We start from the raw sequence: 26455 nt of genomic DNA on the forward strand, positions 1-26455 counted from the left end.
AATAATTACAGAAGGAAATGACCAAAGACTTCACATTTTGTGCCTCTCTTCAGTCGTTCCGTAGCATCAGGACATGATCACTCTTCACTTATGATTTTCGTGTGGACCTCCCGGCTCTTTACCCGCAGCTTGTTGACCTGGGACTCGGCAATGTCAGCGCGTTCCTCGGCCTCCTCCAGCTCGTGCTGGAGCTTGCGGAATTTAGATAGATTTGTGTTGGATTGTTCCTCCTGAGAATGAAAATGGAATTGTAAGGAATCCCCACTGTGCATCTTTCTAGACCCTGTAGATCTAAGGGAAGAAAGGACTTGGCATGTATGGAGAACTTAAAATACTCAGCAGGGAACCTTGTTGTCTTACTGCCTCCTGGATTTTGGTTATTATTGAAGTGACATTATGATTTATTTGGGGCTTGGTGTCCCACAAATAATTGCAACCCTATTTTTGCAATGAAAACATATTAAAAGATGTGCACCACAAGTAAAGCAGAAAAAATATATAAGAGCAGAGCAGGCAAGAATACTGAAGTCCTGCTTCTTGTCAATGCTTTCTATAAGGTGACTGTAGGCTCGAGATAGATATTCTTTATATAGATATAAAGATAGATATTCTTTATCATATAAAGGATGAATTTCTTAATAGTGTCTTTAAATTGAAATAAATGTTGAATTTTATATATCATTTTGGAACATTTCAAAACAATCATTTTTTTGTCCTGTTTTGGATGTAATGATTCTACTGACAGATTCGCTAGTATTAAGTAATCCTTACACTGAAGGAATTAAGCCTATTTAATCATGATGGACAATCCCCTTAATAAAATAAGGTTTCGGCGAGTTAGTTATTTATCTTTGCTGTAACTACATTCATGAGTAAAACTGCCTTTAGTTCCATGCTGCCCTCCCCCCCCCCCCCCCCCCGCCTTCTCTCTTGGACAGGTTTTGGTATGAGGGTTACGTGAGCTTCTTAAAATGATCTGGAAAGCTTTCCATCTTTTCCCATGCTCTGGAATGGCTTACATAGCTCAGGGATTATCTGTTACTTGAAATTTTGAAAGACCTATCTGGACCTGAGTCCATTTTCAGAAGTAAATGGACTTTTATAGCCTCCTATAAAAATCATCAATTTTTAAAAAAATCATCAATTTCTGTAAGATTTCAACTTTGTTGACAGATTTATATTTTACGTAAAAAATAATTTTCTGATTGTGTGGTTTTTCTCTTTTCTCATTTATTTCTTTATTTTTCAGTAATCTTTTCATCTAACATGGGGCTCAAACTCATTACTCTTGAGATCAAGAGTCTCATGCTCTTCTGACTGAGCCTGCCAGGCATGCCCCCCCTTTCTCATTTCTAATGTGTTTGTATTTTCTTTCTCTTTTTCCATGATTAAGCTAGTTATAAGTGTATTTATTTTATTAACTCCCCAGAAATGATCAGATATTACTGAAACTATCAAATTAGAAAATAGTATACTCTAATTTATCAATGTCTACCTTTATCTTTAACAATATTTCTTTCATTATTATTTGTAATTTCTTTATTGGACTTTCAGTTTATTTATTTGTTTTTCTTTTGATTCATAAAGCAATGAATTGTCCTCCAAAGACAACTTTGACTACATTCTTTAGGTTTGTAAAAGTAGCATCCTCTTTGAAGTTTTATTTATGATTAATAAGTATTCAGTAATTATGTTTTTTCTTTCCAATTTAACCCAAGATTATTTAGGAAAGTTAGTGTTTTAAGCATTTAAGCATTTGGGAATTTGTGTTTATATTTTCCTGTCACTTTACAATTTTATCACACTATGGCTAGAGAATGTGAGCTGCATTATTTCTACTTTGAAATTTTTTGAGGTTTCTTTGTGTATAGAAAATTTATTTTATTTAATTGAAATGTTTTAATGTTTATTTATATTTGAGAGAGAGAGAGAGAGAGACAGTGCAAGCAGTGGAGGGGCAGAGAAAAAGAGGGAGACAGTATTTGAAACAGGCTCTAGGCTCTGAGCTGTCAGCACAGATTCCGATGCGGGACTCATGAGCCATGAGATCATGACCTGAGCAGAAGTCGGATGCTTAACCAACTGAGCCACCCGACTGAGCACCCAGAAAATTTACTTTTAAAATCAAGCCGTTAACATTACAAAATTCACAAATGTTTTTAAGGAGTACAAGTCTTCTAAAAAGCAAATGGCTTATTTACTACCGGGAATAGTAAACCTTAATTATTAGCTTTTCTTAATAAGGGACCTCTCTCTTCCCTACCATCTTAAGGATACTTACAGCCTCTTCAGCTTGTCTCTTGTAAGATTTCACTTTGGCCTGAAGTTTGTCTACCAAATCCTGAAGCCTGAGAATATTTTTCCGATCTTCTTCCGTCTGAAAGAGTATAAAAACCACAGGGCCTTACTTCAAAACCACTTGACCATTGTATCGTTGTATATGAATGTTTCACGTATGTATGGGAAGCACTTAGCTGATAAAAACTTCTGGTGTACCTGGTAAGTGAGTTCCTTCACTCTCCTCTCATGTTTGCGCAGACCTTTCACGGCATCAGCGTTGCGCTTTTGTTCACTCTCAACCTCTCCTTCCAGCTCACGCACCTACAAATAAGTAGGCTCTTAAGAACTTTGAACTAATAAGGCACCAGGAGTAAATGGAAGTAGACAGAGATTGAGAGACCTACCCTGGCCTCCAGTTTCTGGATCTGCTTCTTCCCGCCCTTCAGGGCCAGCTGCTCAGCCTCGTCCAGACGGTGCTGAAGGTCCTTCACCGTCTGCTCCAGGTTCTTCTTCATCCGCTCCAGGTGGGCGCTGGTGTCCTGCTCCTTCTTCAGCTCCTCGGCCATCATGGCCGCCTGTTAGCAGTGAAACAAAACCGGTTGAGAGCTGGGCTGGCGCATCGGGATTCAAGTTCGAGCACCACCGTGTTGCCCTCTGCTCACATCCGTGATGGCCTTCTTGGCCTTCTCTTCTGCGTTGCGGGCTTCCTGGACAATGTCTTCCATCTCTCCCTGGATCTGGGAGATGTCTGTCTCCAGCTTCTTCTTGGTGTTGATCAGGCTGGTGTTCTGTTAAAATAACAAATTTAGAAATATTTAGTATATGAGAGCAAAGTTGGGATGCCAGACTTCTAATGAACTCACAGGCTAGTTAATTAAGTAATTAGTATCCCTCCTTGTTCAATAAGTTATCTGAGATGACAATATATTTTTGAACGACAATCAACTTCGGATGTCACAGTACAGATAAATATTACTAACCCACAAATATTAAATGTTTTAAACGTTATCCTCCATAAAACACTGTGAGTACATTCTGAGATAAAGCTACGATATGAGCAAGAATTTCATTTTCATTCCTTTGTATTTTTCACTCTTCTGTTATACTCACTTGGGTGTGGAGGAGCTGGACGCGCTCACTGGCGTCCAGGAGCTCCTGTTCTGCGATTTTCCTGCTCCTCTCCGTCTGCTCCAGGGTCGCCCGCAGCTCCTCGATCTCAGCCTGCAGCAGGTTGGCCCTGCGCTCCACCATGGCCAGCTGCTCCTTCAGGTCCTCCTGGCCCCGGAGCGCGTCGTCCAGGTGCAGCTGGGTGTCCTGTGGAATGAACGATCGTTGAGACACCTCGTTCCCAGGGCTGCAGTCTCCCCAAGCCCCTTGGGGCCCTTTTTCGAACCCACTTACTTTGAGGATGCCCTGGGTGTTCCTGTAGTTCCTCAGGGCCTCTGCAGCCATGCGGTTGGCGTGGTTCAGCTGGATTTCCATTTCATTGAGGTCTCCCTCCATCTTCTTCTTGAGCCTGATGGCGTCATTCCTGCTCCTGATCTCAGCATCCAGCATGGTCTGCATCGACTCCACGACTCTGATGTGGTTTCTCTTCAGCTGGTCAATTTCCTCATCCTTTTCAGCGATTTTCCTGTCTACTTCAGACTTGACTTGGTTCAACTCCAGCTGGATGCGCAGGATCTTTCCCTCTTCGTGTTCAAGAGATGCCTTTAATGACAGCAAGTGGTGACGTTAGCAGGGAATGGAAGCATCTGAAAGTTTATCTGCACACCTTTCCTTCCATGAATTTTGTGCTGCTTATTTTTTTAATTCAACCTATGTGGACGTGCCTAAGTATTTTCTGACCTTATTTGTTTGTAATGCACCATTTGACCTATACCTCTGCTTCCTCTAACGCAGCCTGGAGTTCACACTTCTCTTGTTCCACTTGCTTCTTTATCTTCTCCAGCTCATGGATACGTTTCCCTCCTTCTGCAATCTGCTCCGTAAGGTCAGAAATCTCCTCTGTTGTTTGGGTTAAAGACAGGTAGAGATTTAATCAGACAGAGGACATAAGAGAGAGGTTCCTCAAGGCATGGATGTTGCTGAAAGTGAAAGGGACTCACGCTGCAAGTTTTTGTTCTCCCGTTTCAAAGTTTCTAGCTGATCCAGGGATTCCTCGTAGGCATTCTTCATCTTGAACAGCTCAGTGCCGAGAGAGCGGGCCTCCTTCTGGGAGGCCTCGAGCTCAGCGTGGGTCTCCTCATACTTCTGTTTCCACTCTGCCAGGATCTGAGAAACCGGGAGTGGTTATCTGCTGTCAAGTACCAAGGAAGACAGCGGAGAGCAGAGGCTGCAGCACAAGGTACCTTGTCGAAGTTCCTCTGCTTCTTGTCCAGGGCCGCGCAGGCCGCGTTTGTTCTCTCCACATCGAGCATGAGGTCTTCCACTTCGTTCTGGAGCCGCTGCTTCGTCTTCTCCAAGGAGGCACATTTGGCGTTCACCGCTTCTACGTGCTCCTCGGCCGCCTGCAGCCGCTGGGCCAGCTTCTTCCTTGAAGATTATATATGTTTGTAGGGAGGAGTGAACCAAAGCAAGAGAGAGGAACTATTACCACACTGAAGAGTGATGGAAACTTCATATTAACAATATGCATGTATTCATTCAACAAATATTGATGAGCTCCTTCTATGAACCAGACACTGGATACGTAGCAGTGAGCAAGACAAAAGAACAAAAAAGAAGGTCCCTGCCTCATGAAGCTTCCAAATGAGTGCAAGACAGAAAGGATAAGGGAGCGAGAGTATGCACAATAACATCTTGCAGATATAAGTGCGATGAAGAAAAGTAAAATAGAGTAAGGGTTGGGCAGTTATTCTAGATATTCAGGGAAGACCTCTCTGAGGAGGTAGCATTTGAGTCAAGATCTCAAAAGTCAGAGTGAGCTGGAGGGAGATCTGGGGGGAGAGCATTCCAGCAGAGGGACCAGCAAGTATAGACCCTTGAAGCCACAATGAACTTGGTGTGCTTGACAGACAGTAATAAGGCCTAGTTATCTGTATAATTATTTGTTACTCATTCCTCAAGCACAGGAGGGCAGGTATCATGTTTGCTTTACTCGTGTCTCATTCTCAGGGCCTGATAGCAGCCGGCAAACAGGAGCTAATTAATGAACGTTTATGGGCGACTTCACGGAGGGTTGGATCTTTCGGGGTCAATGTGCAAAGCTTTCTGCACATTCTCTCATATCTGCACACGTACTTGGCCTCCTCCAGCTCCTCTGTGCGCTGGATGGCGTCCGTCTCGTATTTGGTCCTCCACTGGGCCACCTCGGTGTTGGCCTTGGACAGCGCCCTCTGCAGCTCGGCCTTGGACTCCTGCTCCTCCTCGTACTGTTCCCGCAGCAGGTCACAGTCGTGGCGGGAGGACTGCAGGGCGTGGGCCAGCGCGTTCTTGGCCTGTGGAGATAGTTACAGCTTCCTTTTATTGGATATTTAATGTTTAATTCTTGAGTTTCAAACCCTTTAAAAGTTGGTGTAACGGACTCCAGTTAGGGTTAGGTCATACGACAAAAATGAGTCTGACAGTATTATTATTTACCTTTATCTCCTCTTCCAGCTGCCTCTTTAACTCCTCAATCTGTTGTGTAAATGCTTGTTTGCCTCGGGATAGCTGAGACACCAGAGCCTCTTTCTCATCCAGCTGTCGAGAAAATTCACCTGATCCACAAAAGAAACGACACCATTTTTAAAAGTGAAGAAACAATTTTACAAGCCCATATTAGAAGTAAATTTTAACTCTTAACTCCCCTCCCCCCACCCCCTGCATTGAGTGCTCAAATGATTGAATTTTCTGCTGGCATCTTCATGCTTAATGTCAAATTTCTGATTTTTATGAGGAAACTTACATATTGATCTGAATGTATAAATACAGCTGAAATTCTTTTTGTTCTCTACCATAACTAAATCTCTCTGGGTATATGATATTGTGCCAAGTCTGGTTATGGGAGCCAGGGTACTGAATTCTACATGATCGCTGTTTCATCAGACTTTTGAGACACGGGCTTATTATGCATTCCCCATTCAGGAATTTGGTTCACTTTGGGGTGCCTGGATGGCTCAGTCAATTAAGCATTGGACTTTAGCTCAGGTCATGATCTCACGGTTCGTGGGTTCCAGCCCCGCGTCGGGCTCTGTGCTGACAACTCAGAGCCTGGAGCCTGCCTCGGATTCTGTGTCTCCCTCTCTCTCTGCCACTCCCCCACTCATGCTTTTCTCTCTCTCTCTCAAAAATAAATAAACATAAAAAACCTTTTTTTAAAATAAAGGAATTTGGTTCACTTTGATGTATAGAAACAGAAGCTCAGCCTGTAACAGGAGTCCCAGGCCCCAGGCGACAGTGACTCCTAATCCCAGGCAGCCCCTCCGTGCGGCCAGCCACTCTATGCTTTTCTGGAGCAGAGCTTGATCCGCTGCTATTGAAGTCTTTGTCTCTAGCGTTGTCCCCAAGTGACCTTGCAAGTAGGTCGAGAGTCTGAACCATTCCGTGAACCACACATGTTCTCAGTTTTTATTAGGCTCTCACGTTACCAAATCGGTTGTTTCAACCGCACCATCTCCATTCTCAGTGCCCAGAAGAGGAGAGAATTACCGGATTCGGTCTGCAGGCGTCCTCTCTGGGTCGTCAGGTCATTGATCAGCCGCTGCTGCTCTTCCTCCTTTGACTTCAGCTCACTCACTTGATCCTCCAGCGTGCGGCACATCTTCTCTAGGTTGCCCTGTGAGAAGAAGTAAAAGCAGGAGACAAACACTCTAAGATCATTTTGCTGTTGCTAAAATTTCTTATAAGACAGAAAAGTACTTATTTTGACGTAAAACCAATCAAATTCTTGTATGTGCAATGTGATACATAAGAATTCTTTTTGTTATGTTATGATTGCTCTGTGAAGTTGAGAAAATACTTTGGGATTTTTATTTATTTAATTTTATTTTATTATGAATTTTTTAAAGTTTATTTATTTATGAGACAGAGAGAGAGTGTGAGCGGGGGAGAGGCAGAGAGAGAGGGAGACACAGAATCGGAAGCAGGCTCCAGGCTCCGAGCTGTCAGCACAGAGCCCGATGCGGGGCTGGAACCCACCAGCTGTGAGATCATGACCTGAGCTGAAGTCGGACGCTTAACCAACTGAGCCGCCCAGGCGCCCCCTACATTGGGATTTTTAAAGAGCTAACTGTGAAGCTCCATGCACTATTAATATAATAAATTTGAATAAATAAATTAATATAATAAATAATATGCTTTAAATGTAAGATTCTTGTAAGAACTGTATGGTGTATTCTTCTAAAAGCATGTATTCAAATACTTGACTGCCTTTATGTACAATGAAACTTGGCTTATTGGGTGCTTGAGAATATTGGAGACCTGTGTTCTCCAGCTGGACCCTGTGAGAACATAGGTGACCTATGTTCAAAAGCTGGTCCTGTCATTTTTTAATGGTGTAATGGGGCCAATGTGCTTAACTTCTTCGAATTTCAGTTTCTTCATATGTTAAATGCAAATAATAGAGATACTAGTTTCTTTCTTGCTTACCTCCTAGATTACTGTAAAAAACAAAGGACATAATGTGTGTAAAGTACCATGTGCAAACTATGCTGCATACATAAAGGATTATTTCATTGATGACAAATTGCCGGGTTCTAATACCTTGGCCTTGGAGACAGTCTCCATGTTACTGGCCAGGTCGTCGATCTCCATCTTCAACTCGCTCTTCTCCTTCTCCAGCTTCTGCTTGACCCTCTGTAGGTTGTCTATCTGCTCCCCCAGCTCGGCCATGCTGTCCGCGTGCTTCTTCCTCAGGGTGGCCGCCGTGGCTTCGTGCTGCAGGGTGGCCTCCTCCAGGTCCCTGCGCATCTTCTGGAACTCGGCCTCCCGCTTCTTGTTCATCTCGATCTGGGCGGAAGTGGCCCCGCCGGCTTCTTCCAGCCGCTCGCTGATCTCCTCCAGTTCCCGGGAGAGGTCCGAACGCTGCTTCTCTGCTTTGGCCCGGGAGGCCCTCTCTGCCTCGATTTCCTCCTCTAGCTCCTCGATGCGGGCCTGGGGGTGGTGAAAAGCATGCACTTAGCTTCTCTGTGTGGTAACTGTGCCTCTTTGAGCCAGACTTTTAGAAATACCAACTTACTTGCAGCTCCTTGATCTTCTTCTGCAGCTGAATGCCCAGGGCCTGCTCATCTTCAATCTTGCTTTGCAGATTGCTGATTTCAAACTCTTTCCTTTTTGGAAAGTTGCAAAAAATAACAATTGAGTGTATACTCACCACCAAAAGCAAGTTCATAAACAGTTCTTCCATGCTTACTTTTTGAGCTTCTCATCAAGTTGTTGTTTTTCATTCTCAATGTCCATTATGGACTCCTGGGCCAACTTGAGGTCACCTTCCAGTTTCCTCTTGGCCCTTTCCAGGTCCATGCGGAGTTTCTTTTCTTGCTCCAAGGACCCTTCAAGCTAAATATAAATCATGTTTAGTATAAAGGAATGCTTAGCTTCCTTTCGAAGAAAATAATTTCTTCAATAATCCAGGACTTACGTCATCTACTTGCTGCTCGAGCTTGGTCTTAGCTTTGGTCAACGTATTGACCTTGTCCTCTTCTGCCTGTAGGTCATCCAGGGTCTGCTGGTGGGCCTCCTGGAGGGCCTTCTTCTCCTTGGTCAGCTTAGCGATGGTTTCGTCCAGGCCTGCCATCTCTTCCGTGAGGTTTTTCACCTTGAAAAATTAAAGAAGAAATGGTATCTGCTCTAAAGCAGGTTTACTAGGCTGGTGGAACCTCGATATGGTAGAACAGAATGTGATTCATACCTTGTTCTCTGTGGCATGCTTCTCCTTTTCAACCTTGGCCAGGGTCAGCTCAAGGTCGTCAATGTCTTTCTTGAGCTCTGAACACTCGTCCTCCAGTTTCCTCTTCTTGGCCGTCAGCTCAGCATTGATCTCCTCCTCATCCTCAGCTCTCTCAGTCACCTCCTTGATCTTGGCCTCCAGCTGGATTTTCGTTTTGATCAGCTGATCACACCTTTCCTCTGCATCAGCTAAGCCTTCAGCTTCCTAGAGTTGGAAACAAAATCAAAATTGGAAAGAAAGAATGAAATATTTCACAGCGATAACAATGTTAATCTCTGCTGTTGGATCTTTGGCTTTAAAAAATATGAACCACCTCCTGTATGCAATCCAGGATACATTGCGGGAAAACCAAAATGAATCAGATTTTATCCTGTTCCTTCAGAAGAGTGTATTCTCTGGTAGATTAGAAAGCCTACCCCCAAAAAGCTACCATGAATTTAGAAAGCAGTTAGTGACAGAAGAGATCCGAGAAGTTCTATTAGAGGTGGTTTCCTTGAATGAAGTGGCATTTGAGTTGAGCCTTGAGAAGTGGGTAGGATTTGATTTTGTAGAAATCAAGTCATTGGGGGATGGAGCAGGAGGAGAGAAAGCATTCCAGTGAGCGTTTCAGGAGGCAGCTGCTAATTAACTGGTTCTCTTTGTAGAACTGGAAGATGATCTCGGTTATGATGTTCTACATTCAAGTTAGGGCATAAAGTAATCAAGGAATTCTTGGCAACCTGCTATGTCTCCAATTAAGAGGGTTGGGAGTGAACAGGATATGAGTGACAAATTGATATACACATTCATCAGGAGACTCCATATCAGCCTTTGAATCCACAAAAGAGTAAAATGTGCTGCATGTACCATGTAGTGAATGTCGTGTGTAGGACAAATTCTTAGTAAATCTCTAGGGACAACAGAAGAGCATTCCGGATAGATCTGAAGGGGGTGGGCACAGAAGACAGCTCTTTTTCCTTCTGTGATCAAGAAGAAAGAGTTATTACACTGCCTACACTTGACAGAAGAAACCAATTTTAATCAACAGGAGAAATATATGATTTCGTGATGAGTAAATTATACCAGACCAATTCAGTTCACTCCGAAATGAAAGGCAGTCTCATAAATTACATTTCAGAGTTGATGGAGGCTGTTCTGAAATGACTGGTGCGGGAGTGAACAGTGAGTAGGCTGGAGGGAGGAGAGGGCTGTGGTGGGGGGGTCGGGGGGGTGGGCAGAGCATCTTGGGTGCTGACGCAGCAATCCAGGTGTGACGTGATGGGGCACAGCCTGTGCAGATGGATTGGAAAGAATGGACCCGAGTTGTGGAGATCAGTGACAAACAAGAATTCCCTAAAATGTGTTGTAGAATTCCTGACATTTGCCAGCTGTATGTATTGTGATTTAAGACTCATGGACATCCATGAGTTTAAGGAAGTTTCAGAGATTAAAAAAAAAAAAAATCAACGCTGTACATGCTATCCTCCCCTTAATATTTCATTTGTGATAGTTTTATGTTAAAATCACTTCCAAGGACTGTCTTCAAAATTTTTAGAAAAGAAGTAATAAATCCTGTAGTTTGATGAAATTGTGGAGGATGGGTGACAGTGGTCTGTTTTACCTTATTGCTCCTGGTTTGGGATGATGAAAGGATGTATGGACTTTACTGGAACCATCAGAGTGCACTGACCTTCTTCCCCCAGTGAGTGTCCCCACACCGACTACCCAACTCTTGCCACTTGCGGCCACTCGCATCCCGATTGCAGCACCTATAGCGTGTCACCACCACTTACAGCCTGAACTTGGAGCTGCAGGTCGTTTTTTTCTTTCAACAGTGACACCATCTTTTCCTCCAGTTCCTTCCTCTTCGCCTCTGACTTGGCGAGTTCGTCTTTGGTCTTCTGAAACTCCTCCTTCATGGTGGCCATCTCCTTCTCGGTCTCCGCGCTCTTGAGGAGGGGCTTGATCTTGAAGAAGAGTTTCATCCAGGGCCAGTGCTTGACGTTCATGAAGGCGCGGATGTTGTACTGGATGCAGAAGAGGGCTTCTCTGAAATGTAATTGGTGCAAGTTAGATACTGTGTGGATGAAGAAATGAGATGAAGTCTTGGCAGTGAGAGCTGGAGGTTCTGTCCCACCCTGTTCCTTGCCTACCTTCAGAAGCACAGATGGAAGAAATTCTACTTTGGGATGATGGTCAAGGACGTGTTAATCACTCACCTCTCTTCATCAGGGCCTCTCCAACTTTTGGTGTACCTAAGAATCATCTGAAGGACTTGTAAAATACTAGTTCCTGAGCCTTATCCCCAGAGATTCAGAGTCAGAGGATCTGAGATGGGGCTCTAAAAATTTGCATTTTTAATAAGTTTGCAAAAGACACCGACGATTCAGGTCTAAGGACCACCCTTTAAGAACTGCTGTATACCAGTGCTTCTCAGGCTTTGCCACTGGAACGCCACGAAGAGCAGTGAAGGGGAGCTAGACCCCTGAGGGATGTGGGTGTGGAACAAAGGGCTTCATTAAAGAAGAATTTCTGTGAAAATCTCTGGTTTCATGTATTTTAATGTTGTGTGAATTTTGCACTCTACTCTGTAATATTCTCACATTTAAAAAATCTAAATTATTTAAAAAATGAATTACCTTTATATATAAGCAATTAACTTCCCAAATACATACATATATGTGTGTATGTATATATATATATATATATATATACATACACACATATAGTGGTTTATAAGCAAACTTATTATATTTAATAAAATAGAATACAGTATAAGGTATTAACATAACTACAGGTGATAGAAATAAAATTTGTTTCATGTAAATTACATATATATTTACACACACGTGTATGAATGTGCATGTGCCAATATAAATGCATTTCTCAACATGGGCCCTGTTCACACGCATTCTGCAGTTTGAGACACCTGGTTCTTTGCACTTAGAATTCTGACCCTGCATCAAATCAGATCACCAGAAAGCTATGTATCTTGGTGACATTGTATTAACTTACTGAAAAAAATCTTTCACAGATAAATGTCCTTAATGTTTTAAATCATAACAGCTTGATAATAGAAATAATCAGATGGAAGAAGTGGTTTCTACATCTTGCATAAAAATCACTGTGGAGGGGCACCTGGGTGTCTCAGTCGGTTAAACATCCGACTTCAGCTCAGGTCATAATCTCACGGTTCATGAGTTCAAGCTCCAAGTCGGGCTCTGTGCTATCAGTTCAGAGCCCACTTCAGATCCTCTATCCCCCACCTCCCCAGCCCCTCCTCCATGCTCTTTCTCTCTCTCTCAAAAATAAATATTTTTAAAAAATCACTGTTGATTTTTGCTTCAGCAACTTTGGGACAAATTAAAAGCCCTAAACTCTGGTGCAAAAAAAAAAAAAAAAAAAAAAAAAAAATCACTGTTGAAAATACTGTCTGCTGTTCAGTTCAATGTGTCTAATTTAATGATCTACCCACTAAATTCACACTGGTTTATTTTTACACTGCTGTATTTTCTCTTGTTAGATGAGAGCTATCCACTCTTTATGCCCCCCCTTTTACCCTGAACACTCAGAATATGTTTCATGGTGATGACCCCTACCTGAAGAGTCAGTATAGGACTCTTACTCATTCTTGCTGACATCAGTGGCCTTATCATATCTGAGTCTTAAGCCACCTCAAATGTGTTTCTGAAGCAGAAAGATGTGAATAAATAAATAATTTATATTTATACCTTCTCTCCACCATCCTCTGGTACTCCACTCTGGCCAAGAAGCCTCTGCACCTGGCCTGGGTTCGGGTAATCAGCTGGGCCAGCTTGTCGTCGCGCATCTCCTCTAGAAGCCCCAGAAGACCAGCTTTGAAAAAGACCTGTGTGGGGGGAGGATTTGCAGATCAGAAACTGTACATAAACTTCAAAGGGACACGGATAGCATCGGGTGGGCTTTAGAGACAATTACCTTGGTGTGACCAAATTTATACTGGGTGTGGTCAATGTCGATGGATGCAAGGAGCTTCTCAGAAGCCTTCTTGCTGTCAATGAACTGCCCTTCAGGGATTGCACTTGCATTTAATACCTTGTATCTGTTTAAGTAAATAATAGGGTTTTTTTTAAGGTGGTTTATGATGACACTAATAGCAGATAAACATTAAATGACCTATTTAGAAAATTGGAGCTTTAAAAAAAAGTATTCTCCTTTGTTCACAGGAAGGACTTCCTATACGTAGTTGGTCAAACTAGCATCAACTGTCTCTTTTTACCCCATTTCACCTTCCTGCACAGCTGTAGCTTTCCTTTCTGCCTCATCAGACCTTGTTCTCAGGAAAGGATTCTGTGATCTTATTCACACCAAGATGTAGATGACCAATAAAATGTAACATGTAACCAGCTCCCTGGAGCTGCTGCCAGCCCATTATCCCCTTGGCCTCTTGTTTGACTCCCAAGATGGACTTCTCTAGGGAGGAGAAAGTTGCTGAGGAGCTGGTATGGTGAATGTTCTGGGAAACCTTGTGAAACTGGTGTGTGAGACAGAAAGATGAAGATAGGAAGTGACAGAAAAGGACCCACTGGGAGATATATACCTGCATGGGGGAGTTCCTAACTCAGACACCAATAACCATGTGACTTTGAGCAAGTAGCTTAATCTCCTTAAGGCTCAAGTTCATTCATCTATAAAAGGAGGTGTTGATAGGACTTACCTCTACCGACGTTTTGTAAAGATTAAATGAGATAACCCAAACAGATTTACACATTAAAAAATGATAGTTCTCATAATTATCGAAGTTAGTGTATATATCTGTGGGCTAAGCCAGGAGCTTGGTAAAGCCCATGAAAAGTCTGGAGTATAAAATATGTGGTCTAGATTATAAAGGTGTTTTGAGGCTTATCACTTTTCACTCTTTTTTTGTGGCAAATCAAAAATAACAAATAGAGACATATTTTTCACTAAATTGTTTTGCTTGCATAAGTATATTTATATTAAACTTTAAGATACACCGCAATTAGGAGAGCCTGACCTCTGTTTGAAGTCTGCATAAAGGATTCTGCTGGGGAATCCCTTCCTGCAGATGCGGATGCCTTCCAGCACTCCGTTACACCTCAGCTGGTGCAGGACAAGTTCATGCTCCATGGCCCCTACAAATATACATATTTATTCCACTGTGGAGATCTTTTTTGAAGGGAGGTGTGGCAGTCATGCTTTGTGCTTTCATTCTAGAGCTTCTTACCAGGAGTTTTGGTTTCATTAGGGATGATACACCGCACAAAATGAGGATGTGTGCTCCTGAGGTTGGTCATCAGCTTGTTCAAATTCTCCTGTGAAATCAGGAAAAATCCTGTTATCTCCAACTTTAATATGGTTATGCGTATTTGGCGGTGTCTATAAAATCAATGCCTATGGCTGAGTTGAATGACCAGCAGGAATCATTTTCATGTAAGGTAACACCTTGCCATGCTTCTCCTGACATGCAGGTTTCTCCTTAGTCCCTCTTTCTCCACTTGAGTTAGCAGGAGTTACACAGCCTGACACATGATCTTTTTCAAGCAAAGTCCTACTTCCTCCCTGGTCCATGGCTTTCCATAAACATTTATAAGGCCATTGCCTTCCCATACTAGCCTTCCCATACTGGTTTCACTTTCTCCTCCCAAACTCTCCATATTCTCCAGTGAGTACATGCATGCCTACATCATGATGGGGCTTTTTCTCATAAATATATCTGCCCTTTCAGGGCAGAAAGATTAGCTAAAGGGGAACAATCTACCAGTTGTAATCGAGGATTGACTGGACTAAGAACAAGGATGCCATATTAAGTTCCTTCTAAGCTAGCTGCTAGATTTTCCTTAGTTTCACTGATGATTTAGTCTCTCTGAGTACATGTCATTGCTTAGTTTCACGACTTGACTAGATTATGAATGGTAGAGTATTCCGTTTTACAAAATTTCCTGTCAAATATTCGGCTTTACTTGGCTTGTCATGAAAGACGAGCTAATGATTTCTCAGTAATTTGAACCTCTTCTCTCCAAAGATCGATGAACAGAAGCCATTAATCAGTGTCAGTCTTTCCCTAAGTGACTTGTGGAAAGAAGAGTCTGTGCTTTGAAAAACAGATTTTCCTAAAGCAACTGGGGAGTGTGAGACCCAGTTTTGTCCTTACTCGGAAAAGGGCAGACACTGTCTGGAAAGAGGAGCCCTTCTTCTTGCCACCTTTCTTGGCTCCACCACTCGCCTCTGGAGAGAAAATAAGGGAAGGTGTCACTCAAGTGTATTTTTGAATTGGCAGGGCTGTTTCGTGCTTATTTATTGCCGACTTCTGCACACATCAAGGGGAACACTTTGGGGGACACTGCTGGCCTCTCTGTTGGAGCCTGAGTGACTCTTACCTGTCAACTAAGCTTGCATCCACTCTTCTGTGATTTTTTTTTCTACATTTTAAGGTGAAATGAAGGGATTCACTTCACTGTATCATAAAGATGGATCCTTAATGTTAGGACACTTGGGGGACACAGTAACTTCAAAAATCATCAGTGGAAGCTAGTCTAGATAGGGAGAGCTCTGTCACTCCATTGTCTTAAATATTCCTAGATACTCAATATCCAGTAGATGTGAAGGAAGAAGCAGGAGAGAATCCAAGACACTGAGGCTTTTCATTGGTTGAGATCCTAATAGTTCCTCTCTGACCATTTGCAGTAAGGCCTCTGTCAGTGCTGGAGTGAGACACACATGTATGACTGCAATGCAGCCTATTTACTCAAAATGTGGAAGAGCAATGGGTCTGGCCCTGCCATCCTGAAACTGGCCTTGAGCTAACATCGCTTTTTGTAATACCTAGAGAAAGTGTTACAGTTTTTGAGCATTACCTGCGTCAGCCGTTTGAGCTCTAGAGAAGAGGTAAGCTAGAGTTTTCATTGAAGACTTCTGGTACAGACCGACCACAGTCTCATTCAGTGGGTCCTTGTTCTTGTCCAGCCAGCCAGTTATGTTGTAGTCCACGGTGCCAGCGTAGTGTATCAGAGAGAAGTGGGCCTCGGCCTTGCCTTTGACCACCTTGGGCTTCTGGAAGTTGGCGGACTTTCCAATATGCTGCTCGTACAGCTTGTTCTTGAAGGAGGTGTCTGTGGCCTTGGGGAACATGCACTCTTCCTCCAGGATGGAGAAGATGCCCATAGGCTGGATTAAAGCAAAGAAAAATGCGTGTAAGGTACACGTGAGCTGCAGCAGTGAGCTGCAGAGTAGACAAGACGAGGTTACTGAGTGGACAGATCAGGACACCTTCTCAATGAGCTCGATGCAGGCAGCCAGGTCCATCCCGAAGTCGATGAACGTCCACTCGATGCCCTCCTTCTTGTACTCCTCCTGCTCCAGCACGAACATGTGGTGGTTGAAGAACTGTTGCAGCTTCTCGTTGGTGAAGTTGATGCACAGCTGCTCCAGGCTGTTGAACTAGGGCGTTGCAAACACCAAAGAGCTCAAGTGAGTTTGGGAAACCCAGGGGGAATTCGGCAGAGCAGACATGGAGGGACCTAAATAAGGCTGCTTATTCCAACAACTCACATCAAAGATCTCAAAGCCAGCGATGTCCAGGACCCCGATGAAGTACTGTCTGGGCTGCTTGGTGTCCAGTTGCTGGTTGATGCGGGTGACCATCCACAGGAACATCTTCTCATAGACGGCCTTGGCCAGGGCACCCACTGCATTGTACACCTTGAAAAACAAAAATACCTCTCTTGAGGTTATCAGAGGACTGTAAAAATGCTCAATTCCTGTTGACGAATTTGAATTATGCACCTACCTGCTCTACAGTCTGGCCTTTGGTGACGAACTCATTGCCGACCTTGACCCTAGGGTAACAGAGGGCTTTGAGCAGGTCAGCAGAGTTCAGACTCTGGAGATAGGCTGCCTTGTCAGCAACTGAAAGCAAGAAAGGGTAGAACAATGTTATTATGGCCCAAAGCGACCTACTTGCTCAAAAAAAGTTTTTTTAATCTATAGACATTTTATGCAGTGTTTTCAGAATATCTTTTTGAGCATTCTTGCCCATTTTTTTCCCACTGAGTTCAAGACTTTATGGGTAGTGTGCCCTAAAAAACTTCATTAATGTTAGGAAACATCTATCTAATATGAGGCTTCACATAGTATATTATCTGGGTATGCTTTAAAACTCAATTCTTAAAAATGAATTTGTCTTCCTAGACAAATGCAAGGGTAACAAGTTTAAGAATGTGATTTTCAAACAAAAATAAAATCAGGTGGTTGACTTGGTTGATACCTTCGGTGCCATCTGGCTCGGCCTGCTCCTCACGCTGCTTCTGCTTGAACTTCATGTTCCCATAATGCATCACGGCACCCGTGAGCTTGTAGATGGAGACTTTCTCTTCATTAGTAAAGCCCAAAATATCAATAGCACTCTGCCGACATAACCAATAAGATAACTGTTAGGTTATGATCTACACACTTACTATGCATTGTTCACATTCTGATTCCTGACTTGTTGGTCAAACTCTCAGTGCTAATGGAGGTGCAAGGAACTCTTTAGAGTGGGTGTATGGGGAGTTGGTCAACCAAAGGCCAGCACTGAACATAGCCTCTAAGATTCAAAAAGTAAACTTAAGAGAAAGAACAAAATAGTAAATTTAAAGGACTTGTTATTTTGAGAAGTGGTATTGATCTCATTAAGTGGATTTCAAAAAAAGTGGTTTAGGTAAATTCAGAAATGACAGGTTTTTAAAAGGGAAAGTAAAATGTTGTGGGACACATCTTAATCCTTCTGGTTGGCTCTGGGTGGCACATCCATGCTTGTCTTTGAACCCTCTTTTGCTATTTCTACAAGAATCTGAATATTTATCTGGAGGGACCATAGCTTCTAACCCAACATCATTCTGATTTTCTTGCGTTCCACTTACATCGGTTGCCATCAGTTCTTCCTGATCATCAATGCTAGCCACACTGATCTCCCCTTGACTGACAAATGGGTAATCATATGGGTTGGTGGTGATCAGAAGCATTTCTGTGTACGTGAAACAGAGAAAAGGTAAGCAGAATTATCCCCTTCACTAAAACAAGAGATGTCTAGATAAATTCTAAGACCCTGTATAAAGCCAAAGAAGATTATCCCATACTGGGAAAAGTTATATCTGTAAGAATGGTCAGCACAGCACTGACTCTTTAAAATCCAGAACTGGAAACAACCTAAATATCCTTAAAAGGGTATGGTTAAGTAAATAATGCTTATCTCTACCATATAACACTATGCAACCATTAGAAATAATAATGTGCAGCTGCGGTTGGTGATGTGGAAAAAACCATGATACGTTATTATTCAATGAAAAAAGTACATCACAGGAGAGTATGAAACTGTGATTCCAGTTATTGTATGTATGTGTTTCTGTATTCAAGGTGCATATACAGAAAATTACTAGAACAGTGTCCACCCAAGTGTTCACAGTGGTTATTTCATAGTGATAGGATTTGAGGGTGTTATCCTCAGTTTTTCTTTTGGATTTTTATCATAAGCACACGTAAAATTACAAAGCTATTTTCAAACTCCAGATGATAAACCTGACAAAATTCAGTCATGGAATACGAGGTTGGACCATGCATGGAGGGTGCTGGTGTAATCATTCTCGAAAGGGATCATGACATTTCTTACCAATTAGTTCTGGTTTCTTGTTTGATGTGATCTGATAAAAAATGTGATAGCTCCTTTCAGCCTTAAGCTGGAAAGTAACTCTGGACTTCTCTAACAGATCTGGAAGTAAACAAATGACAAGCGGAGCAGTGCAAAACTTCACGCGAGATGCGAATTTTACTTTGGGTTCACCTTATATAGGTTATAAGCAACAGAAATGACCGCAAAGGAGATCCAGGCACTTACATGTTTCAATATCAGCAGAAGCCAGTTTTCCCGTAGTGCCAAAGTGGATTCTAATGAATTTACCCTTGAAAGGAAAACTAATATTACTACTTTGTTTTTCAATCATATCAAATCTTCAAGAAACTCAAAACACTTGGAATGCTAATGTGTTAATATTTAGAAACTTTTTTTAGTGTTTATTTTTGAAAGAGAGAGTGTGTGCAAGCAAGTGGGGGAGGGGCAGAGAGGGAGGGAGACACAGAATCCAAAGCAGGCTCCAGGCCCTGAGCTGTCAGCACAGAGCCCGATGAGGGGCTTGAATCCATGAACTGTGAAATCGTGACCTGAGCTGAAGTTGGATGCTTAACCAACTGAGCCACCCAGGTGCCCCTATCTTTCATTTTAAAATTGTGAATAATTGGAGGTAATGACCAGAGAAGAAAGAACTCAGATATATGGTGGTCACATCTTTTTAGATGGGACTTGGATCCATGTTATGTGCTCAGAGGGAAAGGAAAGATTCGTGCTGCAATATAATGTGAATGGAAAAGATTCAGAGAACGTCTTCACAAGCATCCCATGAATGTTGACCATACTAGTGACCAAGAGACTCACAAAGCGAGAGGAGTTGTCGTTCCTCACGGTCTTGGCGTTGCCAAAGGCCTCCAGTAGGGGGTTGGCGCTGATGATTTGATCTTCCAGAGTCCCCTGCAAAGGCAAGCACGGTCCTCACCTCCGGGGCTCCAGACTTCCTGAGAGCCCTGACATCTTGAGTCTGACCCCAGACCCACCTGAATTTTGCCAGCTTCCTCCTTCTTCTTCTCTCCAGTGACCGCAATTGTTGCAAAGTACTGGATGACACGCTTGGTGTTCACGGTCTTCCCTGCCCCGGATTCTCCGCTGCCAAATAAAAGCTAAGTCAGAGGAGGTTCCAAACGTGGCAACTGTCACAGCCATGAGAAGAGAGCATAAAATTTGCTTACGTGATCAGGATTGATTGATTCTCTCGGTCTATAAAAGAGAAATTATAGACATTTAATACTGGGGTTTTTTTGTTTCTTGGTTTTGTATATTTGTAAGCAGTAAGTAAAATGGAACAAACTTAGTGTTTTTCAGACTGGCCTCTGCGATCCCTGGGGCTTCATGAGCCTGAGGCCTCCGGTATCCCTTTCGTGTACCCCAGTCCCTCCCTGCACCCCACCACTGACTTTAGCATACGTGCAACCATTTAAACAGAACACTGCAAACAAGCACCAGATCTTGTCTTTTTCATATTCGACCACTAAGGAAATATTAAAAGTGGACTTGAGTCTTCACTTGGGTTCAGATGACAACTCCAGCAGCGACGTATTTATTGTAGGTGCAAGAAACAGTATGTGGGATGGGGTAAATATAGCGCAGAAGTATAGCTTTGGAAGTAATCATGGCTTTAGTCATATTTGGGGGGGAAGGTTTGTTCTACTGTTTTACTCTCCCAAGATGAATTCTCTAAACCCTTTCCTCAAGTATCTTAGATTGGGCTAGCTGAGACAGTATTCTTGGAAGAAGATTCATGGTGTAGCTGTTTTAATACCAAACACACCGTGTTCAGATTGGTTCTGGGCAAAGGGCAAGAGAATTTACGCCTCCCGTGATGTAGAGAGGGTATTCATTGGTCATAGTTTCTGATGTTGAGGATAAGGCCACAGTGGCAGATTTTACTCTTCTGGTTTTTGGCTCTTGGTAATGGAAACACAGTCTGTGTATGTGATTGTGTGTGTGTGTGTGTGTGTGTGTGTGTGTGTGTGTACATACATGTAAACAGTGTTTTATAATTTTTGCTCAAGTTTTTCTAGTTTCTGAGTCACTCAAAAGTCAGTTCTCTAACTATGGCCAACCTCTGTTGACTTTTAAAAGTTTAAGAGATCATTATCTATTATGTAATGTTAGGGATTGCAAGTTGTCTTTTACACCTTCTCTTTTCCGGACTGTCTCCAGCTCAACCAAAGGGCTCAGAGACTGTGTTGAGATGGTTAGAGCCTCTTTCTCTTATTGTTCTGCTCTGAAAAGATTATGAACATACAAAGCATTCAACTCACCTGTCAGCATGAACTGATAGGCGTTGTCGGAGATGGAGAAGATGTGGGGCGGGGCCTCCTGGCGCTTCTTGCCTCGGTAGGCGGTCACCACCTCGGGGTTGTATACCGGCAGCCACTTGTAGGGGTTGACGGTGACACAGAAGAGGCCCGAGTAGGTCTATTCAAGGGAATAAAAAAGAGCAGCTATCCAAAGGCTTCTCCTGCTAGGTGTGCATTTCACTTAGAAGAAATCTGACCCAAAGGAGCACTTTAAGTAAGTACCCTACATTTCTCGAAGGCATTGGCATGAAAACTAGTTGGAAGTTTCAATAATGAGATAGTAAAATCCATGAGGGGAGGGATCCCAATTTAGAATTTTTACTATTCCTTTTGGGACTTATCACAAGACTTTCACATAGCAGGAGCTCCGAAGGTTGGTTTTGTTTTGTTTCTTCATGTGTAGGATGAGACATTTTTTACTCTGTTTTAGGAAATATGCATAGATTTCCTTTGCAGAATTAAGATAGTTCAAATTCATGAAAAAGGAAGTTTGGACACACCCGAAGTGCCCAACACTATGGAAGCAGTTAGGTGAACTACAGGAAATCTTCTAAAGACAGTGGGATGCAGGCATTTAAAAAGGCATTTAAAAATGCATGAATGGGGGCACCTGGGTGGCTCAGTTGGTTGGGCAGCTGACTTCAGCTCAGGTCATGATCTCACGGTTTGTGAGTTCGAGCCCTGCGTCAGTCTCTGTGCTGACAGCTCAGAGCCTGGAGCCTGCTTCAGGTTCTGTGTCCCCCCCTCTCTCTCCCCCTCCCCCACTTGCATTCTCTCTCTCTGTCTCAAAGGTAAAGAACATTAAAAAAAAATAAAAAATGCATGAACGTATTTAGCAATATGGGGGAAACATTTGCAAATTTCTATGAAGCTCTAAAGAAACAGGACACAGAATGGTGTGAATACATTATGACCAAACAGGGAGATTTTCAAAAACTTGGACAGCTGGTGTAAGACAGGCACTGGCCAGTCAGCATGGACACTGGCCCTGAGCAGCAGGTGCACCTGTGCAGGTGTCATCCAGCTGCATAGCAGCACTGGCTGAAGCACACAAAAATGTCAGTGTGATATAGTAAGTTCAGTTCTGCAATGTTTACTGGGCATGTATCATGTGCCAGACCTCTGCAGGGCACAGGAGCAAAACCTGAATGAGATGCCATTCCTTGGGGAGCTCTGGGTTTCCAGCCCACATAGGGGACAGACATGTGAATGGATGGCGGTGGAAACCCAAGGTCAGTGCTGTGGCTGGGGCAGAGACCATAGGACAGAATGTCCTGCTCTGCCGGGGGAAGGTGGAGAGGTTAACTCGAGGAGGTGGCATTCATGTAGAAGGGACCAGAACACACGGATACTGGTTGCTGTTATTTTGGAGGAGTGTAACTGTGTGAAATTTGGTTCTTAAAACATTTTTATGTGTTGAGACATAAGTTTATCATTTCCCTCTGGATGATTCTACAACTAGGGTGGGGGGGAGTGGTAGAAATGTAGGCACATGGTTGAGCCATAAACAGTAGCTGCTGCATTGTTGTTCAAGGGACATGTGGCAAACCCAGTGCACATGGATGGTGGCCTTGCCTGGCTTTGGATGGGAAGACGGAGAATGAAGTCTGGTTGTCGGGTTGTGCCTTACGATAGCAATAGTGAGCCTTTTAATTAGTTAACTAACTGATGTACTAACGAGTTAACTTGTGTGCGAACTAGTTACGCTACTAGTGAAAACGAAACGGGTCACTACTTTTGACCCATTTATACTAGAGTGGAAGCAGTAGACTGGCAGGTCGGTGGTGATGGCGATAAAGACCACTTGGGGCTGGGGCAGGGGGTGCTCACGTAGATCATCCAGGCTGCGTAACGCTCTTTGAGGTTGTACAGCACGGCAGGCTCGTGCAGGTGCGTCATCATGGCCATGTCCTCGATCTTGTCGTATTTGGGAGGGTTCATGGGGTAGACTTGATCATCTTTCACTGTCAGAGTCTGGTAGGTAGGAAGGATAACTTTTTGTCAATTGAGTGACCAAACCAAAAATCATCAATCACGTGTGGCCAGCTCCATGGACTCTACTTACCGCTCCCGCTTCAGTCTTTACCGTCACCTTCCCTGCTTCTCTGCTCTGGATAGTCCCTTTGACAAAGGATTCCTTGGGCTCCGCCACAAACACAGATGTCTTGGCATCGAAGGGCCTATTCTGGGCCTCAATGCGCTCCTTTTCAGACTTTCGGAGGTACGGAGCTGCCTCCCCAAAAATGGCCATTTCCTGGTCTGAACTCATGGCTGCTGAGCTCAGAGATCCTAAAGGAGACGGGGCATTTCACATTAGAGATTCTGGACTGCCATGTGTGTCAGTAGATCTCTATGCACTGATGATATTTCACGGAGAATCCACTTTTTAGAAATTTCACCAGGCAGGTCCACTGTGCACCATACTATAGTTACTGGAACAAACATAATCACAAGGTCTCAGATGTATCGAGGGTCACTGTGTAACCATCACGGTACCCAGGGCTTTACACGTGTTATTTTCTCCCATCCTCCAACACTAGCATTCTAATCAGGGAGCTGAGTGTAGTCTCTGCATGCTGCTGAGGGGCTTGTGACCTCGGGGAAGGCACTTGATCTTTCTGAGCCTCAGTGTCTCCCTCTTTAGAACAGGGATTACATCTGCCTTTCTTAATTCACAGCCTGTGAGATACACTACAGATACCTTGGGGAAAAAGGTCAAGTGATGACTCAGAAAGCAGTTTGAAATAGCGCAGGCTACCATTTAGATGTAAAATGTCATTTATTGCAATGTAATACAATTCCATTTCTTGTCCTGTAATGTAAGAGAACTTTACTTCCTCCTTTAGATTTTCAGCCAGAAGCGCTCAAGGTCAGTGGTTTGGGGGATGATAATTTTGTTTACCTCTTTTTCGCTAGTTGTGTGCTTATTAGAGTTTGTCTAACATAATTTCTTTGTGTATTAAATCCAGTTAATCCATTAACCTAACTGAGAATAAAAGCCATAGCAAATGTTATCCTCATTTTTAAAAATTATTTTTAATTTATTTCACTGAAGTTTAGTTGACCCTCGATGTTATTATTGTCCTCATTCTTCTACACTGAAGGACTCCCTTGGCCCTTTCAGATCTCCTTCTGGAGAATGCAGGCTTGGACTGCTCTATTCTGTTATCTGCCGATTGCCAGCCGCATCAGTAGAATGAACGGTTTGGCAAAGAATGTTACTGCAGTCATTACAGGATCAGGTTACTCGAAACTCATTTTGATCAGCTATCCACCAGGGTCTTCCTTCAGAAATGCGGTGGACAGTAGTAGTAGAAAGGGCACAGAAATACCTTCATGTGTGTAACAAAAGATTCACAGTATCTTAATTTCATGCAACACTCAGCACTGGGCACGGTAACTTCTTAAAAGTTTTCATGAAGTTTAAAGGAAGCATTTTCCTAGGTTCCTTCTTTCTTATATGTTAGAGATCATGTTTACTTAATGAACTCTAATAGCAGGATACATTTTTATTAAATTTGAGATTTTTAGCAAGAGAATCTTAGTGCAGATTTTTCCCCCTACGGAATATTCTATTAGCAAACTAGCAATTCCATTAGCAATTTTCTTGCCAAAATGTCACCCCACCAATGATTGCTTGCATCCCAAATGACTATATGTGCATTGTCCGCTCCTTCCCTCTTTCTCCAGCACCTTTCCTGAAGTACACTTGTTAAGGTATTTACTGAGACCAGCACTTTCTCAAAGGTTGCTAAGTGACACAGATCCATCCCAGAGGCTCTCACATTCCCCTCTAGGGACTGGTTAGTCTGAGTCTTACCTTGTTAGCAAGTGGAGATGTAGCCTGGAAGCAAGACAGTTCTGTAAAAAAAAAAAAAAAAAAAAAAAAAAGGAAAGAAACACTTCATTAGTTAACGTGCACACACACGCACGCACACACACAATCCTATCTGCAGTATTGCTTTCTATTGTAAACAGCAGGCAACAAAGCCATGGATGTGAAGCATGTAGTATCCGAAGGAGCAGTACCGAGCTAGCAGCTGCAGCCGACACAGGGCAGCAGGCAGCGTGGCCAGTGTCCCTCTTGAAAGCCCGTTCCCTGTTCCCACTTACCTTGAGCTTTTTAAAGCAGGCCAGTCAGCCTCATTCCAAGGGCTCTTTTATATGGAGAGCTATGGAAACAATGCAGCTGCCTGTTCTTTCTTAAGTCAAAAGGAATTGTTTGGCAGAAAAGTCTTGGCAATCTTGCGCCCCTGCATAATTCTCATTCATATTAAGAATGGTTGGATATAATTAGAAATATTTTTCTTATTGAGTATGTGGATAAATCTCCTATGGATAATTTGAGAAGATGATCTGAAAGGAAGGTTCAGGCTGGTGGATAAAGGCAGTGACCAGGCAGCCAGAATAACTGGCCTCTCTCATAAATTCCTCGTGGCCTTGCTGGGCATGACACTCAGCTTTGCTTGCGCCACTTTTCATATTCCGCATATTCGATGATAGAAATAAAGTACAAATGTTTATTTTGACTTTGCGACGGTTAATTTTCACCTGTTGGTCTTTCCTTTCCAGCCTGGCAAAATCAAGTTGTGTGTCTTCGACAATTTAAAAAGAAGGAAGGTCCTGTCCTAGTGCTGGTGTCCTTGTAGTTTGCGGGAATACCCTTGTTCTTTCACTGTTTTCTTTTTGCCCAAACTCATCCTCCCTACAGCACATGGTTTCCTGCCCACATACTCATTGGACTTGCCTGCAGTAAAAATGGTTGAATGTTTTTTAGTAGTAAAAGGTGTTTTGGGGACTACTTCCCAACATTTTCCATGTCAGCACAGCCAGAAAATGATGATATATTAGTGTAGTTACACTAGAGTAACATGGACGTGACTTAGCTCTATCTGTAAAGGGCTTGGTAAGAACATTGCTTTATAGTTCTTATATTTCTTTACATTTATTTATGTGATGTAAATATGATATATGTACATTAAGAAAAATACTAAATACTGACTGTGCCTGAAACTTCCAAAGAAGATCTTAAACTTTTCAGGAGAAATTTCAGCTAGATTCCATGAACAAAACTTTTTTTTTTTTTTCTTAATGCTTATTTAGTTTTGAGAGAGGGAGAGAGTGTGTGAGCAGAGGAGGGGCAGAGAGAGAGGGCGACAGAGGATACGAAGCGGGCTCTGGGCACAGAGAGCCAGATTCAGGGCTCCAACCAGGGCTCGAACCATGAGATCATGACCTGAGCCAACGCTTAACTGACTGAGCCACCCAGGCGTCCCTAAACAAAACTTGTTTATATGTGGCTTTATACTTGAAAAAATGACACACATTTCCTGATCAAATCTTTTAAAACGATGACATACA

At 42.9% G+C, this 26455-nt stretch overlaps 1 protein-coding gene across 2 annotated transcripts; it reads right to left on the bottom strand.

The window, feature by feature from the left end:
- MYH2 (myosin heavy chain 2) lies at positions 1-23363 on the bottom strand. Of its 2 annotated transcripts, none has more exons than XM_042965992.1 (38): positions 23160-23363; positions 22925-23068; positions 21056-21212; positions 19961-19988; positions 19769-19877; positions 19593-19685; positions 18999-19062; positions 18774-18872; positions 18028-18131; positions 17394-17532; positions 16917-17035; positions 16679-16828; positions 16397-16567; positions 15989-16294; positions 15282-15353; positions 14355-14442; positions 14145-14262; positions 13088-13211; positions 12862-12998; positions 10924-11179; positions 9113-9355; positions 8843-9019; positions 8615-8760; positions 8441-8531; positions 7966-8355; positions 6913-7039; positions 5863-5981; positions 5524-5720; positions 4632-4815; positions 4389-4554; positions 4163-4287; positions 3682-3990; positions 3391-3594; positions 2943-3068; positions 2685-2855; positions 2497-2601; positions 2282-2377; positions 1-230 (listed from the first exon to the last, which is right to left on the bottom strand). In XM_042965992.1, the coding sequence occupies exons 1-38, from the start codon at positions 23361-23363 to the stop codon at positions 78-80; spliced, it is 5811 nt and encodes a 1936-aa protein (XP_042821926.1). In that variant the 3' UTR covers positions 1-77. The 2 variants fall into 2 exon arrangements, with proteins under 2 accessions (XP_042821926.1, XP_042821925.1); XM_042965991.1 differs by having other exon boundaries at positions 15282-15355; positions 15985-16294.
- Between the last annotated feature and the right edge of the window lie 3092 nt (positions 23364-26455).

The sequence above is a fragment of the Panthera tigris genome, chromosome E1 (genome assembly GCF_018350195.1).
Source record: "Panthera tigris isolate Pti1 chromosome E1, P.tigris_Pti1_mat1.1, whole genome shotgun sequence".
NCBI lineage: Eukaryota > Metazoa > Chordata > Mammalia > Carnivora > Felidae > Panthera > Panthera tigris.